This window comes from Oncorhynchus tshawytscha, linkage group LG22, assembly GCF_018296145.1.
Source record: "Oncorhynchus tshawytscha isolate Ot180627B linkage group LG22, Otsh_v2.0, whole genome shotgun sequence".
Lineage (NCBI taxonomy): Eukaryota > Metazoa > Chordata > Actinopteri > Salmoniformes > Salmonidae > Oncorhynchus > Oncorhynchus tshawytscha.
In genome coordinates this window covers 39,236,499-39,252,333 of record NC_056450.1, presented here as the reverse complement: position 1 = coordinate 39,252,333, position 15,835 = coordinate 39,236,499, and the positions used below count along the sequence as shown (strand labels likewise).

Sequence of the window (15,835 nt, the reverse complement as noted above, 5' to 3'; positions counted from 1 at the left end):
CTCTCTCTCTCCATCCTTTCTCCCCCTCTCTCTCTCTTTCCATCCTTTCTCCCCCTCTCTCTCTCTCTCTCTCCATCCTTTCTCCCCCTCTCTCTCTCTTTCCATCCTTTCTCCCCCTCTCTCTCTCTCCCCTCTCTCTCTCCGTCTTTCCCCCTTCTCTCCCTCTCTCTCCGTCCTTCCCCCCTTCTCTCCCTCTCTCTCTCTCCATCCTTTCTCCCCCTCTCTCTCTCTCTCTCCATCCTTTCTCCCCCTCTCTCTCTCCATCCTTTCTCTCCCTCTCTCTCTCTCTCCCCCTCTCTCTCTCTGTCTCGCTTTCTCTCTCCCTCTCTCTCGCCCTCTCTCTCGCCCTCCTTTCTTTCTTTCTTTCCCTCTCTCTCTCCGTCCTTCCCCCTCTCTATCTCTCTCTTCGTCCTTTCTCCCCCCCCCACCTCTCTCTACCTCTCTTTCCAGTGGTGGTGTTGTACACTCAGGGGGTGGAGACCAAACAGTGGCGAGAGGTAAGAAGCAGAACAACTCTCTCTCTGTCTGTCTATCTCTGTCTCGCTTTCACTCTCTCTCTCTCTGTCTCTATCTCTGTCTCGCTTTCACTCATTCTCTCTGTCTCTATCTGTCTCTATCTCTGTCTCGCTTTCACTCATTCTCTCTGTCTCTATCTCTGTCTCGCTTTCACTCTCTCTCTCTCTCTCTCTCTCTCTCTCTCTCTCTCTCTCTCTCTCTCTCTCTCTTGCTTTCCACAACAATCTAGCAACAATCAAACTACTCTCAATTGCTCTCCAATACAATTGTGAGTCTCTTGACTCTTAAAGTTGTCAGCATGGAGAATGACTGCCTGACCAGAATCAGTAGCTCAATCAAGCGGCCTCTCCTTTCCTCTCCATAACATTTTAGAATCTAGCTTGTGGAACACTCTTATTCTAATTGTTCAGGAATACTCAGACTCAGCAGAACTCTGTTCTGGTCCAGCCCTGTCTGTCTCCAGGTAAATTCTGCTCGTGACAATCATTCTAGTCTCTATTGATTGTCTTGTGAATATTCATTGCTTGGCTTAGGACATATTTTTGCTCTGAGCAATTGGCCATTATGGCGATTGCTACACGTATCGATAAAGATTAGCGTCAGTGTCAGAATCTCTCCGGTTCTGCCAGTAACCTGGCCTTACCCTTGACCCAGGGCAGAGTGCCTTAATTGGGGCCGAATTTCAGCAGGAGGTGCAGTGAGTTCAGAGGCATGTCTTTATAGACTGCTCTGTACTGCTGTATACTTGGATGGCAGATGTGAGCCACGTTCAGTTGCAACACGTTCTTGAGCATTGTAGATAGAAATTCTATAGGGCCGACGTGATTCCTTATTCTACATTTGGAAGAGGAATGCTTGTTCTACATAGCATATTTCTATCTGAACCTTCCAAAACGTTGCTTCCTGCTGAATGTGGCCCAAGGTTCAAACAATATGACTTAAAAAAAGAGAAAAATATTTTGCAGTGCTTGATTGAGTGTCACGGCTTTCTTCCTGGGAAGGAGAGGCGGACCAAAACGCAGCGTGGTTATAGTTCATGGTTCTTTAATAAGAGACACTGAACTAACTACAAAACAAATAAACGTGAAAACCGAAACAGTCCTAACTGGTGCAGAAAACACAAAGACAGGAAACAATCACCCACAAAATACCCAAAGAATATGGCTGCCTAAATATGGCTCCCAATCAGAGACAACAATAAACACCTGCCTCTGATTGAGAACCAATCCAGGCAACCATAGACTTACCTAGACACCTAAAAGAACACAACCCCATAAATCTACAAAAAACCCTAGACAAGACAAAACACATAAATCACCCATGTCACACCCTGGCCTAACCAAAATAATAAAGAAGACAAAGATAACTAAGGCCAGGGCGTGACATTGAGCTTGCCTGCTTGGCGCAATGGAACCAATTAAATTATGTGCATTTGACACTTGGAATCCAAAAATGTACACCACTGCTCTATGGCACTTATAAAAGCCAAAAATCTTGCTTTTGAGTCAAGAATCTCCTCCCTTCACTGTGTATGTCTGTGATCTCTCTCTGTTTCTCTCTTTGTTGTTATCAGGTAACCTGCCACCCGCTAACAGCTAACAAGCTCAGGGTGCAGCAGACACTAAACCTATCTTTTTGAAGAGATATCGGGCCTGTTATTTGGCTCAGGGCATACTGGCTTTGTGAGGCAGAGAGTCAAGCTGTGTGGAGATGATAGAGCTAAGCGTTGGTGTTGGCCCCTCTCTCATCAAATATGTTTTTTTGTCCTCCTCGTGTTGAGATAGTAGATACGGTCGGAGCTCTCCTCTCCTCACTGTCTCCCCGCATGTAATCACATTACTCCGCCTTCTGTGGGAGGAGGAACGGTCCTTTCTGTCAGCCTTCTGTGGGAGGAGGAACGGACCTTTCTGTCAGCCTTCTGTGGGAGAGGGAACGGTCCTGTCTGTCAGCCTTCTGTGGGAGGGGGAACGGTCCTGTCTGTCAGCCTTCTGTGGGAGGAGGAACGGTCCTTTCTGTCAGCCTTCTGTGGGAGGAGGAACGGTCCTGTCTGTCAGCCTTCTGTGGGGGAGGAACGGTCCTGTCTGTCAGCCTTCTGTGGGAGAGGGAACGGTCCTGTCTGTCAGCCTTCTGTGGGAGGAGGAACGGTCCTGTCTGTCAGCCTTCTGTGGGAGGAGGAACGGTCCTTTCTGTCAGCCTTCATCTCACACTCCTCATTCTGTAGGATGAACTCTCCTCGCTGTCTATCGGCTGTCCCGTTGCCTCTCCATAGCCTGTCCCGTTGCCTCTCCATAGCCTGTCCCGTTGCCTCTCCATAGCCTGTCCCACACCTCCCACTATTGTAGCTACGCTATAACTTAGGAGGAACTGTCTTCTGTATCCATTACTGTAGGATAGGAACTCTACTGTACTTCTGTTCTACTGCTCCATCTAGTACTTCTGTTCTACTGCTCCATCTAGTACTTCTGTTCTACTGCTCCATCTAGTACTTCTGTTCCACTGCTCCATCTAGTATCTCCATACTGCTGCCCCATCTAGTACCTCCATACTACTCCTCCGTCTAGTACCTCCATACTACTGCTCCATCTATTACCTCCATATTACTCCTCCATCTAGTACCCACATACTACTCCTCCAAAATCAAATCAAATCAAATCAAAAACTCCATCTAGTACCTTCATTATACTGCTCCATCTATTACCTCCATACTACTGCTCCATCTATTACCTTCATTATACTGCTCCATCTATTACCTCCATACTACTGCTCCATCTATTACCTTCATTATACTGCTCCATCTGTTACCTTCATTATACTGCTCCATCTAGTACCTCCATACTGCTGCTCCATCTAGTACCTCCCAACTCCTGCTCAATCTAGTACCTCCATACTGCTGCTCCATCTAGTACCTCCATACTCCTGCTCAATCTAGTACCTCCATACTACTGCTCCATCTAGTACCTCAATTCTACTGCTCCATCTAGTACATCCATACTACTGCTCCATCTATTATGTTCTACTGCTTCGTCTAGTTCTTCTGTGCTACTCCTCCGTCTAGTTATTCTGTGCTACTCCTCCATCTAGTACCTACATACTACTGCTCAATCTATTACCTCCATACTACTCCTCCATCTAGTACCTCCGTACTGCTGCTCAATCTAGTACCTCCATACTACTGCTCAGTCTAGTACTTTCATTGTACTGCTCCATCTAGTTCCTCCATACTTCTGCTCCATCTAGTACCTCCATCTAGTTCCTCCATACTACTGCTCCATCTAGTACCTCCATTATACTGCTCCATCTAGTACCTCCATACTACTGCTCCATCTAGTCCCTCCTATCTAGTTCCTCCATACTACTGGTCCATCTAGTACCTCCATAGTAATTACCTTGAAGGATGAGGAATGCAATATGTAGACACTATTGTTGTTCGTTCTCTGAATAAAGGGAAGTGCTACCTATAGTACACTAAGCTAGTTTTGATTGCAGTTAGTTGTCTTTCGGGGTTCATGCCAGACAGTGCCTCTGTCTCATCTCTTGGTCTCCAGTTTGTTGTCCAGTAGGTTGGGCTATGTTTGTCAATCACCTACATTTGTACCGAGATTAGATTACCTTCCAGACCCCAAGATGGATGTGCAGAATACTTGCGTTTAATAAATAATATATGAGACAATTGTAATGTATAATTACCCCATTAACTATTCCATATCATCTAGTGAGCTGACAGTTATAATGCATGTTGGTGTAACGTTTTAATAAGTATTATTAACTGGGTTGTTTTGAGCGAATGGCTGTATACAGAACAGCCCTTCGTTGTGGTATATTGGCTATATACCACACCACCTCGTAAGCCTTAGTGCTTAATTATAAACTGGGTGGTTTGAGCTAATGGCCGTATACAGAACAGCCCTTAGCCGTGTTTTATTGACTGTATACCAAACTGCCTCAGGCCTTATTGCTTAACTATAATGCATGTTGATGTAGCGGTTTAATAAGTATTATATTGCTTATGCAGTATTCCTGGTACACACTCCCTGTGGTTCCCCGTGGTTCAGACACACATTACCATAACCCTCCTAGAACCAGGCTTTACACCACATTACCATACCCCTCCTAGAACCAGGCTTTACACCACATTACCATACCCCTCCTAGAACCAGGCTTTACATCACATTACGTTACCCCTCCTAGAACCAGGCTTTACATCACATTACGTTACCCCTCCTAGAACCAGGCTTTACCCCACATTACGTTACCCCTCCTAGAACCAGGCTTTACATCACATTACCTTACCCCTTCTAGACCCAGGCTTTACATCACATTACCTTACCTCTCCTAGAACCAGGCTTTACATCACATTACCTTACCCCTCCTAGAACCAGGCTTTACATCACATCACCCCTCCTAGAACCAGGCTTTACATCACATTACCCCTCCTAGAACCAGGCTTTACACCACATTACCCCTCCTAGAACCAGGCTTTACACCACATTACCCCTCCTAGAACCAGGCTTTACACCACATTACCCCTCCTAGAACCAGGCTTTACACCACATTACCCCTCCTAGAAACAGGCTTTATACCACATTACCCCTCCTAGAACCAGGCTTTACACCACATTATGTTACCCCTCCTAGAACCAGGCTTTACATCACATTACCTTACCCCTTCTAGACCCAGGCTTTACATCACATTACCTTACCCCTCCTAGAACCAGGCTTTACATCACATTAACTTACCCCTCCTAGAACCAGGCTTTACACCACATCACGTTACCCCTCCTAGAGCCAGGCTTTACACCACATTACCCCTCCTAGAACCAGGCTTTACACCACATTACCCCTCCTAGAACCAGGCTTTACACCACATTACCCCTCCTAGAACCAGGCTTTACACCACATTACCCCTCCTAGAACCAGGCTTTACACCACATTACCCCTCCTAGAACCAGGCTTTACACCACATTACCCCTCCTAGAACCAGGCTTTATACCACATTACCCCTCCTAGAACCAGGCTTTACATCACATTACCTTACCCCTTCTAGACCCAGGCTTTACATCACATTACCCCTCCTAGAACCAGGCTTTATACACATTACCCCTCCTAGAACCAGGCTTTACATCACATTACATCACCCCTCCTAGAAACAGGATTTACACCACATTACCCCTCCTAGAACCAGGCTTTACACCACATTACCCATTACCCCTCCTAGAACCAGGCTTTACATCACATTATGTTACCCCTCCTAGAACCAGGCTTTACATCACATGACCTTACCCCTCCTAGAACCAGGCTTTACACCACATTATGTTACCCCTCCTAGAGCCAGGCTTTACACCACATCACATTACCCCTCCTAGAACCAGGCTTTACACCACATCACATTACCCCTCCTAGAACCAGGCTTTACACCACATCACATTACCCCTCCTAGAACCAGGCTTTACACCACATTGTTACCCCTCCTAGAACCAGGCTTTACACCACATTACGTTACCCCTCCTAGAGCCAGGCTTTATACCACATCACATTACCCCTCCTAGAACCAGGCTTAACACTATTACTCTAATATTATTCCAAGTCGGATTCTTTCTCCTACATCTCCAAATCTCACCCCACAATGTATTGTTGTTAAAGTTAGAGAGAAGGCAGTGGAGGCTGTACACAGCAAGAGCCCTGTATCTGACATCTCATCACACAATGTATTCTAGTTAGAGAGAAGGCAGTGGAGGCTGTACACAGCAAGAGCCCTGTATCTGACATCTCATCCCACAATGTATTCTAGTTAGAGAGAAGGCAGTGGAGGCTGTACACAGCAAGAGCCCTGTATCTGACATCTCATCACACAATGTATTCTAGTTAGAGAGAAGGCAGTGGAGGCTGTACACAGCAAGAGCCCTGTATCTGACATCTCATCCCACAATGTATTGTTGTTAAAGTTAGAGAGAAGGAGGTGGAGGCGCTACACAGCAAGAGCCCTGTATCTGACATCTCATCCCACAATGTATTCTAGTTAGAGAAGGCCTCATAGGGGAGCTAAATAAGACGTCTTTGCCCTAGAATGTATTATTGTTCAAGTTAGAGTAGAGTCTTCTCACAGCTGCTATAGCCTACAGCAACCTGAACTCAGGGGTCAACGTAACATAGTAATAGTAAATTTGTCTCCCTCCATTTAGTATGATATGTAGTGTTTTGGTATGCTATGTATTCATTTATGGACACATTCATATGATATGTTAAGAATTACAAAATGTTACAAATTTGCAATATGTTTGATATGTTACGAATTCAACTTTGGTGTGGCTGACATTAGCTAGGCTAAGGGTAGGGTTAGAGGTTCAGGTTAAGTTTAAGTCTAGTGTTAGTGGCTAAAGTTAAGTAGTTGTGTCACGGCTGTTGAAGGAGGAGGACCAAGGTGCAGCGTGGTCAGCGTACATATTCTTTCATTTATATGACGCAGACAAAAACAATAAACACTACAAAACCAAACCTTGAAGCTAAAGGCTATGTGCCCTAAACTTCCCACAAGGAAAGGAGGGGAAAGGGCTACCTAAGTATGATTCCCAATCAGAGACAACGATAGACAGCTGTCCCTGATTGAGAACCATACCCGGCCAAAACGTGGAAACACCAAATCATAGAAAACTAAACATAGAATGCCCACCCCAAATCACACCCTGACCAAACCAAATAGAGACATTAAAAGGCTCTCTACGGTCAGGGCGTGACAAGTTGCTAAAGTTATCTTTGAGATTCAAACACACAACCTTTGAGTTTCTAGACATTTGCATCATACACCCACTCATCCTCCCTGATTGACTTGTCTTGCTTAGTTTTTGGCTTAAGTAACATTCTGTCTTGTGTAACCATACCAAAACGTAACTTAACAGAGTGATACATTTACATATACTATGATATGCCTAGTCTTTAAGTCCAGGCTGCCTGCAGACCACAATGTTCCAATGTATACTGAACAAAAAAATATAAACGCAACAGGCAACAATTTCAATGATGAGTTATAGTTCACATAAGGAAACCAGTCTACTGAAATAAATAAATTAGGCCCTAATCTTTTGATTTCAGGTGACTGGGCAGGGGCGCAGCCATGGGTGGGCCTGGGAGGGCATAAGCCCACCCACTTGGGAGACTGGCCCACCCACTGGGGAGCAAGGCCCAGCCAATCAGAATGAGTTTTTCACCATAAAAGGAGCTTATTACAAACAGCAATACTCCTCAGTTTCATCAGCTCTCCGGGTGGCTGGTTTCAGGCAATCCCGTAGGTGAAGAAACCGGATGTTGAAGTCCTGGGCTGGCATGGTTACTCATGGTCTGCAGTTGTCCTCACAACCGGTTGGACCTACTGACAAATTCTCTAAAATGACGTTGAAGGCGGCTTATGGTAGAGAAATTAACATTAAATTATCTGGCAACAGCTCTGGTGGAAATTCCTGCAGTCAGCATGCCAATTGCACACTCCCTGAAAACTTGAGACGTGCGGCATTGTGTTGTGTCCCCAGCACAAGGTGCACCTGTGTAATGTTCGTGCTGTTTAATCAGCTTCTTGATATGCCACACCTGTCAGGTGGATGGATTATCGTGGCAAAGGAGAAATGCTCACTAACAAGGATGGAAACAAATTTGTGCACAAAATTTGAGAGAAATACACTTTTGGTGCATATGGAAAATTTAGGTGATCTATTATTTCAGGTCATTATTTCTATTTAACTAAGGAAATCACTTAAGAACAAATTCTTATTTACAATGACAGCCTAAGAACAGAGTGTTAATTTCCTGGTTCAGAACAACAGATTTTTGTTCTGTCATCTCGTGTACCTAGCAACCTTTTGTTTACTGGCCCAATGATCTAACCACTGGGAACATGGGAACATGGGACCAGTAGTAGGGCTGGGCGATATGGCAAATAAATTATTACGATATCTATATATTTTTTTCATTCGATAACAATAATTATCACAATATTAATCAAATAATGTTTAAAAGGTGCATATCTGCTTCAGACTCAAGAATGCCTAATGCCTGAACAAAAAGCTAGCCTAGTTGTTAGTGAGTTGGTCCAACAACTAAAGGTTGCTAGGTCAAATCCCTGCGCTGACAAGGTAAAGAACTGTTGTTCTTCCACTGAACAAGGCAGTTAACCCACTGTTCCCTGATAGGCTGTCATTGTAAATAAGAAGTTGTCCTTAACTGACATTCCTAGATAAATAAAGATTCCGATTCTTTTAAATTATGTGAGCTACAAATAAAATGATACTTTAAGGAAAATGTTTCCATGTTTACGGCAGGGAGCACGTACCTGGGGTCAATTAAATTGATAAGCCTCTTGAAACCTTCCTTCTCGACTGTGCTAATTGGTAGCATGTCCTTAGCAATGCAATGCGTAATAACATTTGTGATGTCTTTGTCTTTTTGATGTTTGCTTGTAGGGCATAAATGCTGTCAGTGTTGACTGCTTCGCGCAAACATCCCTAGATTGGCTGGTGCTTGATGGGTGTTTTATCAATACCGTGGTGCAAACTCAAAGTTCCTGCATGTTCCAAAGAGTGATTTTGCTTCAAATGTTGAAAAAGGTTTGTCGTATTACCAGACTTCGTAGCCACCTGTCTACGGCACAATTTGGACTCTGCTCTTTGTCGGACTTCAAAAAGCCAAAGCACTTCCAAATTACTGAAACAGTTGAACCCTTTTTATCAATCATTTATTTGTTGGAAGCTTCTCCTTCTCCATGGCTGCCACTGTTTTCGCCTACATCACTCATTTTCCGTGGTTAATAGTGGCTACTCCATCACTTGAGGTGCTAAGTGATTTTTAGTGGGCGTGTACCTCTCCGTGTGCATATTGTTACTTCTCTGCACGTTCCTGCTGCGTCAGAGGTGAAATAGACTGCTGTAACTAATTATTCTATATCGACATTATCGAAAATTAATCTAAATGTTTTTATATCGTTATTGAGGGAAGTAATTACCTCGATAATTATTGATATAGATTTATCGCCCAGCCCTAACCAATACTTTACATGTTGCATTTATATTTTTGTTCAGTATATTTTAGTTAGATGAGAAGGCATTGGAGGCTGAATTCGACATCTCCACCAACAATGCTTTCTTGTTATAAGGTTAAAGAGAAGGCTGACATATGTTTCGTGCACGAGCTTTGCAAAATAAATGTACATGTACATTCAATCATTGCACCCACACTGCTCGCGAGCGTCTGCATGGCTAGGCGCTAACATAGAAATATGTTATATTTGTGATGCTCAACGCGCTGCAAGTCCGTCCTCTCCCATCTCTTCATTGGTTTTTAGGAGCATATACCCACGTGGGTGATTTAAAGATGAACTTAGGTCCACACTCCTGTCGGTTGTAGTAATGCGGTAAAGTTGGTTGCCAACCAGCATATGTCCAAAGAAGAAACAGAAGCCTGAAGGGAGGAGGAGAGATGATGCAAAACAGATTTGGTTTAATCATTTTATCTGTGGATTAATTATCGGAGTAGAGGACCTTGTGCATTTCAGGTAAAATAACAATCCAATGTTTATATCCCAGGACGAACGCTGATCGCTTCTGGTGTGGGTGAACAAAATCAATGTGTTCGCGATGGAGCAAACGGACACATGCACGTGTCTGGTTTGCTCAGCATGTGAGGCTTGTCTCACAATTTATGCTAGTTCAGGTGAGAGTTATAGGCTGCACAGCCGGGGAGAGGTGACATCCACATACAAGGGTTTGTCTGTCTGGGGTTGACAGGGAATGGTACAGTCTTACCTGTCTGGCCCTGGCTCCCGTCTAAGCTTCAGACCCCCACTGTGCAGAGCCAGAGGGCATTTCCAGGTAAGGCTGTTATTTCCTCACACAGCACTGGCCCTTATCTATCTAAATTGCCTTGGAGAAAGCTGAGTCTTCACTCTGCAGCGGAATCTTTTTGCCTTTTGTAAAGTTAGGCCTCTTGGCTCAGGCTGATGTGAGTTTGCTTCTGGATTTCTGCCACCACCACTTCCTCTACTTCCAGCCTGTCCTCTCCTGACTGTGAGATATGTATTTTTCTCAGCTCTTTGATCTGAAGAGATCTCAACTTGTCCTGAATCTACCGTTATGGCTGGATTCAATCCCTATCATGGGAACTATTGCAGAAAAGATTGGTGTTAAAATGTAAAGGTCATTTCTGTTTACCTTGAATGTAATCTCTGCGAACGAGGGAACATTGCCTTTAAATTTCAATAAAGCTATGACACGGATCTTTGGCAATACTTGTGTGATAATGATTGAATCCTGCCCTTAGCTCAGAGACTGACAGAATGAGAGAGAGAGAGCAAGAGTGAGAGTGAGATTTCCAATTGGCTATACTAAAACTCTTTAATATCATCCTTAGCTCTGGCATCTTCCCCATTATTTGGACTCAAGGACTGATCAGCCCAATCTACAAAAGTGGAGACAAATTTGACCCTAATAACTATCGAGGGATATGCGTCAACAGCAACCTTGGGAAAATGATATGCGTTATCATTAACAGCAGACTCGTACATTTCCTCAGTGAAAGCAATGTACTGAGCAAATGTCAATTTGATTTTTACCCAATTATCGTGTGACAGACCACGTATTCACCCTGCACACCCTAATTGACAAACAAACAAATCAAAACAAAGGCAAAGTCTTCTCATGCTTTGTTGATTTAAAAAAAGCCTTCGACTCAATTTGGCATGAGGGTCTGCTATACAAATTGATGTAAAGTGGTGTTGGGGGAAAAACATACAACATTGTAAAATCCATGTACACAAACAAGTGTGCGTTTTTTAAAATTGGCAAAAAACTTAAGCCCCACCCTCTTCAACATGTATATCAACTAATTGGCGAGGGCACTAGGGACAGTCTGCAGCAACCGGCCTCACCCTACTAGAATCTGAAGTCAAATGTCTTCTGTTTGCTGATGATCTGGTGCTTCTGTCACCAACCAAGGAGGGCCTACAGCTGCACCTAGATCTTCTGCATCGATTCTGCCAGACCTGGGCCCTGACAGTAAATCGCAGTAAGACCAAAATAATGGTGTTCCAAAAAAAGGTCCAGTCGCCAGGACCACAAATACAAATTCCATCTAGACATTGTTGCCCTAGAGCACACAAACTATACATATACTGTACATATAACTACAAACACTTTTAAAAAAAAATTTATTTCACCTTTGTTTAACCAGGTAGGCCAGTTGAGAACAAACTCTCATTTACAACTGCGATCTGCCCAAGATAAAGCAAAGCAGTGCGACACAAACAACAACACAGTTACACATGGAATAAACAAACATACAGTCAATAACACAATAGGAAAAAATCTATATACAGTCTGTGCAAATAAGGTAAGATTAGGGAAGTAAGGCAATAAATAGGCCGTAGTGGCGGAGTAATTACAATTGAGCAATTAAACACTGGAGTGGTAGATGTTCAGAAGATGAATGTACAAGTAGAGATACTGGGGTGCAAAGGAGCAAAAAACAAAAACAATATGGGGATGAGGTAGTTGGATAGGCTATTTACAGATGGGCTATGTACAGGTGCAGTGATCTGTGAGCTGCTCTGACAGCTGATGCTTAAAGTTAGTGAGGGAGATATGAGTTTCCAGCTTCAGTGATTTTTGCAATTCGTTCCAGTAATTTGCAGCAGAGAACTGGAAAGAAAGGTGGCCAAATGAGGAATAGGCTTTGGAGGTGAAAGATTAGTGGAATCTGTGTGGGTAGCTGGACAGGTAGGATGACTGACAGTGAAGGTGAACAGGTGGTCAGGTGACAGAGGAATGGATGAGACTGAGGAAGGAATTCCTTTAACCATAAAGTGGTATATTTACTGAGTAGTCTGGGCTGCATCACAAAGGAAACAAATAACATGTATCCGATCAAATTCCTAATCCCAAAGATATCTCATATCATAACAATCATTCTCGATTAACATAATTAGGGAAGTCAACAATCCAGTTCATTAAGAAGTCAATAGTAATCATCCGTGAGTCATTTAGGCTCGTAACTATTTATCATAAATCATGAAAGAATACAAACAGTGAATGGTTATTCAATCTATAATCCCCATTAGTTTGGTATTAAAGTCGATCAGTTAGCAAACAATGACGTTTCTCATTTCACCCTTTCAATTGTCTTCATGTGTACATATAATTAATTTCATTACACATGAACCATATCGATTGCATAATTGGCCTATGAGGGTCCATAGGGCCGTGATCATTGACAATTCACATTACACAATATGTTTGAAGCGTGCGCTCCAAGCCGCGCTCCGCGGTAATAACTATAAACAATAACTGATAGCCCACTCCCCCGATCGCCACAGATAGTTCAGATGAAAGGTAACAGAGTCGGTGGACTTACGTGTATTCATGGACGCACAGAACGTCTGGATCAGACGGAGTTAAGGAAGAGAAAGCAGCGAGATCAGGCGATGGCAATTTCCTCCTTTTATGGAGTTGAGATCTGTCGGACATTTCCACCTGACCTAATTAAAGCGCCCAGCTAAGTAAGTAGCAATGAATTAAAGGATTATTCCACCAACTCCATGGGCCTTTTCTACAGGGGGTGACCAGTGAAATATACCTGCTGGAGTGAGTGCTACAGGTGGGTGCTGCTATGGTGACCAGTGAGCTGAGATAAGGCTGGACTTTACCTAGCAAAGACTTACTGATGACCTGGAGCCAGTGGGTTTGGTGACGAATATGAAGCGAGCGCCAGCCAACGAGAGCATACAGGTCGCAGTGGTGGGTAGTATATGGGGCTTTCGTGACAAAACGTATGGCACTGTGATAGACTGAATCCAATTTTCTGAGTAGTGTTGGAGGCTATTTTATAGATGACATCGCCAAAGTCAAGGATCGGTAGGATAGTCAGTTTTTCGAGGGTATGTTTGGCAGCATGAGTGAAGGATGCTTTGTTGCGAAATAGGAAGCCGATTCTAGATTTAATTTTGGATTGGAGATGCTTAATGTGAGTCTGGAAGGAGAGTTTACAGTCTAACCAGACACCTAGGTATTTGTAATTGTCCACATATTCTAAGTCAGAACCGTCCAGAGTAGTGATAATGGATGGGCGGGCAGCGATCGGTCGAAGAGCATGCATTTAGTTTTACTTGCATTTAAGAGCATTTGGAGGCCACGGAAGGAAAGTTGTATGGCATTGAAGCTAGTCTGGATGTTAGTTAACACAGTGTCCAAAGAAGGGCCAGAAGTATACAGAATGGTGTTATCTGCGTATAGGTGGATCAGGGAATCACCAGCAGCAAGAGCGACATCATTGATGTATAAAGAGAAAAGAGTCGGCCTGAGAATTGAACCCTGTGGCACCCCCATAGAGACTGCCAGATGTCCGGACAATAGGCCCTCTGATATGACACACTGAACTCTGTCTGGAAAGTAGTTGGTGAACCAGGCGAGGCAGTCATTTGAGATACCAAGGCTGTTGAGACTGCCGATAAGAATGTGGTGACTGACAAAGTCGAAAGCCTTGGCCTAAACATCAGCGCCACAGTTTACAGCCTTGTGGAAGTTACCTATCTAAGAGACGAGGCAAGAAGGGCATTCTATGCCATCAAAAGGAACATAAAATTCAACATACCAATTAGGATCTGGCAAAAAATACTTCAATCGGTTATAGAACCCATTGCTCTTTATGGTTGTTAGGTCTGGGGTCCGCTCACCAACCAAGACTTTATAAAACGTGACAAACACCAAATTGAGACTGCGTGCAGAATTCTGCAAAAAATATCCTCTGTGTACAACGTAGAACACCAGATAATGCCTGCAGAGCAGAATTAGGCCAATACCCGCTAATGATCAAAATCCAGAAAAGAGCAGTTAAATTCTACAACCACCTAAAAGGAAGCAATTCCCAAACCTTCCATAACAAACAGAGAGAGAGAGAGAGAAACAGTGAGAGAGAGAGAGAGAGAGAGAGAGAGAGAGAGAGAGAGAAACAGTGAGAGAGAGACAGAGAAACCGTGAGACAGAGAGAGAAACCGCGAAACCGTGAGAGAGAGAGACAGTGAGAGAGAGAGACAGTGAGAGAGAGAGACAGTGAGAGAGAGAAACAGTGAGAGAGAGAAACAGAGAGAGAAACAGAGACAGAGGCAGAGAGAGACAGTGAGAGAGAGAAAGAGAAACAGTGAGAGAGAAACAGAGAGAAAGAGAAACAGAGAGAGAAAGAGAAACAGTGAGAGAGAGAAAGAGAAACAGTGAGAGAGAGAGGCAGAGGCAGAATGATGAGAAGAAAAAGGGTTTAACAACACTACTTGCCTCATGCCATTTTTAAATTGCAACAATTTTAACCTATTTAAATTTGTAGCTGTCTTTTCCACAACTGTATTATATATCAAATGCATGATCTTCCCTGTAGCAGTGTGATGTCAAAACACAGACCTGTGTGACATGATTTTCCCTGTAGCAGTGTAATTCAGCAGTGTCATCTACACGTTACAGTTTTTTACAATCCCTTTGGCACTAATTTCAGAACCTTGTGGTCATTTTTCAAAACTCTAGACACATTACTCAAAACGGTCATCACTTGTAACACAGGCTGTCCAATGTTAAAAACATTGCATTGTGCATTCATATCTTTAAAGAAACCTTGCACTTGCAGAGTCAGTGGTTCAAATAACTAATTTATCATGAAATACCATAGAAACATTCATTTAGATCACCCACACACAATATACCGATAGTTTCACTGTGTAGTTGGTCGTACAATCATTAAATATTGTAGTACAAAATATGTGATACATGTTTTGTTAATGGTACTTCTGTCACGACTCCGACCGAAGGACACTCCCCTTCCCGTTCGGGTGGCGCTCGGCGGTCGTCGTCACCGGCCTACTAGCTGCTACTAATTATTTCCTCCCCCTCCTTATGTGTTGATTGTGTGCACCTGTTTTGAGTTAGGTAGTAAGGCTTTATTAGTCAGCTGGCCCGCAGGGTTCCTTGTGCGGGATTAATTATTGTGATCGTCTGTTTGGTGTACTTGTGTGCACGTCTATGGGTTTTGTGTTTTCCCATTTTGTGGGTTTTCCCTGGACAGTTTAAGTCCCCCTGTTTGGGGCATTTGTTTGTTCAGTACTCTCTGTGTTTTTGTGAGGGTTGGCTTATGTTCAGAGTTTCTCAGTGCATTAAAATAGCACTCCCCTGAACTCTCTGCTTCCTGCGCCTGACTCCTCACCCACTACACTCAGACCGTTACAACTACATGTAAATACATCACTGTAAAAGGACTAGTAGAGAGAATACTACAGACACAGTGGAATCATTGAACAAAATCTGACA

The 15,835-nt window shown here is 43.6% G+C and overlaps 1 protein-coding gene across 2 annotated transcripts in view; it reads left to right on the top strand.

Moving 5' to 3' along the window:
- LOC121840472 (copine-5-like) overlaps positions 1-15,835 on the top strand; it is a 216,012-nt gene that overhangs the window by 41,491 nt on the left and 158,686 nt on the right. For both annotated transcript variants that reach the window (XM_042304214.1, XM_042304213.1), the window contains exon 3: positions 451-497. In XM_042304214.1, coding sequence (XP_042160148.1) covers positions 451-497 — 47 coding nt within the window. The remainder of the gene's footprint in view (positions 1-450; positions 498-15,835) is intronic.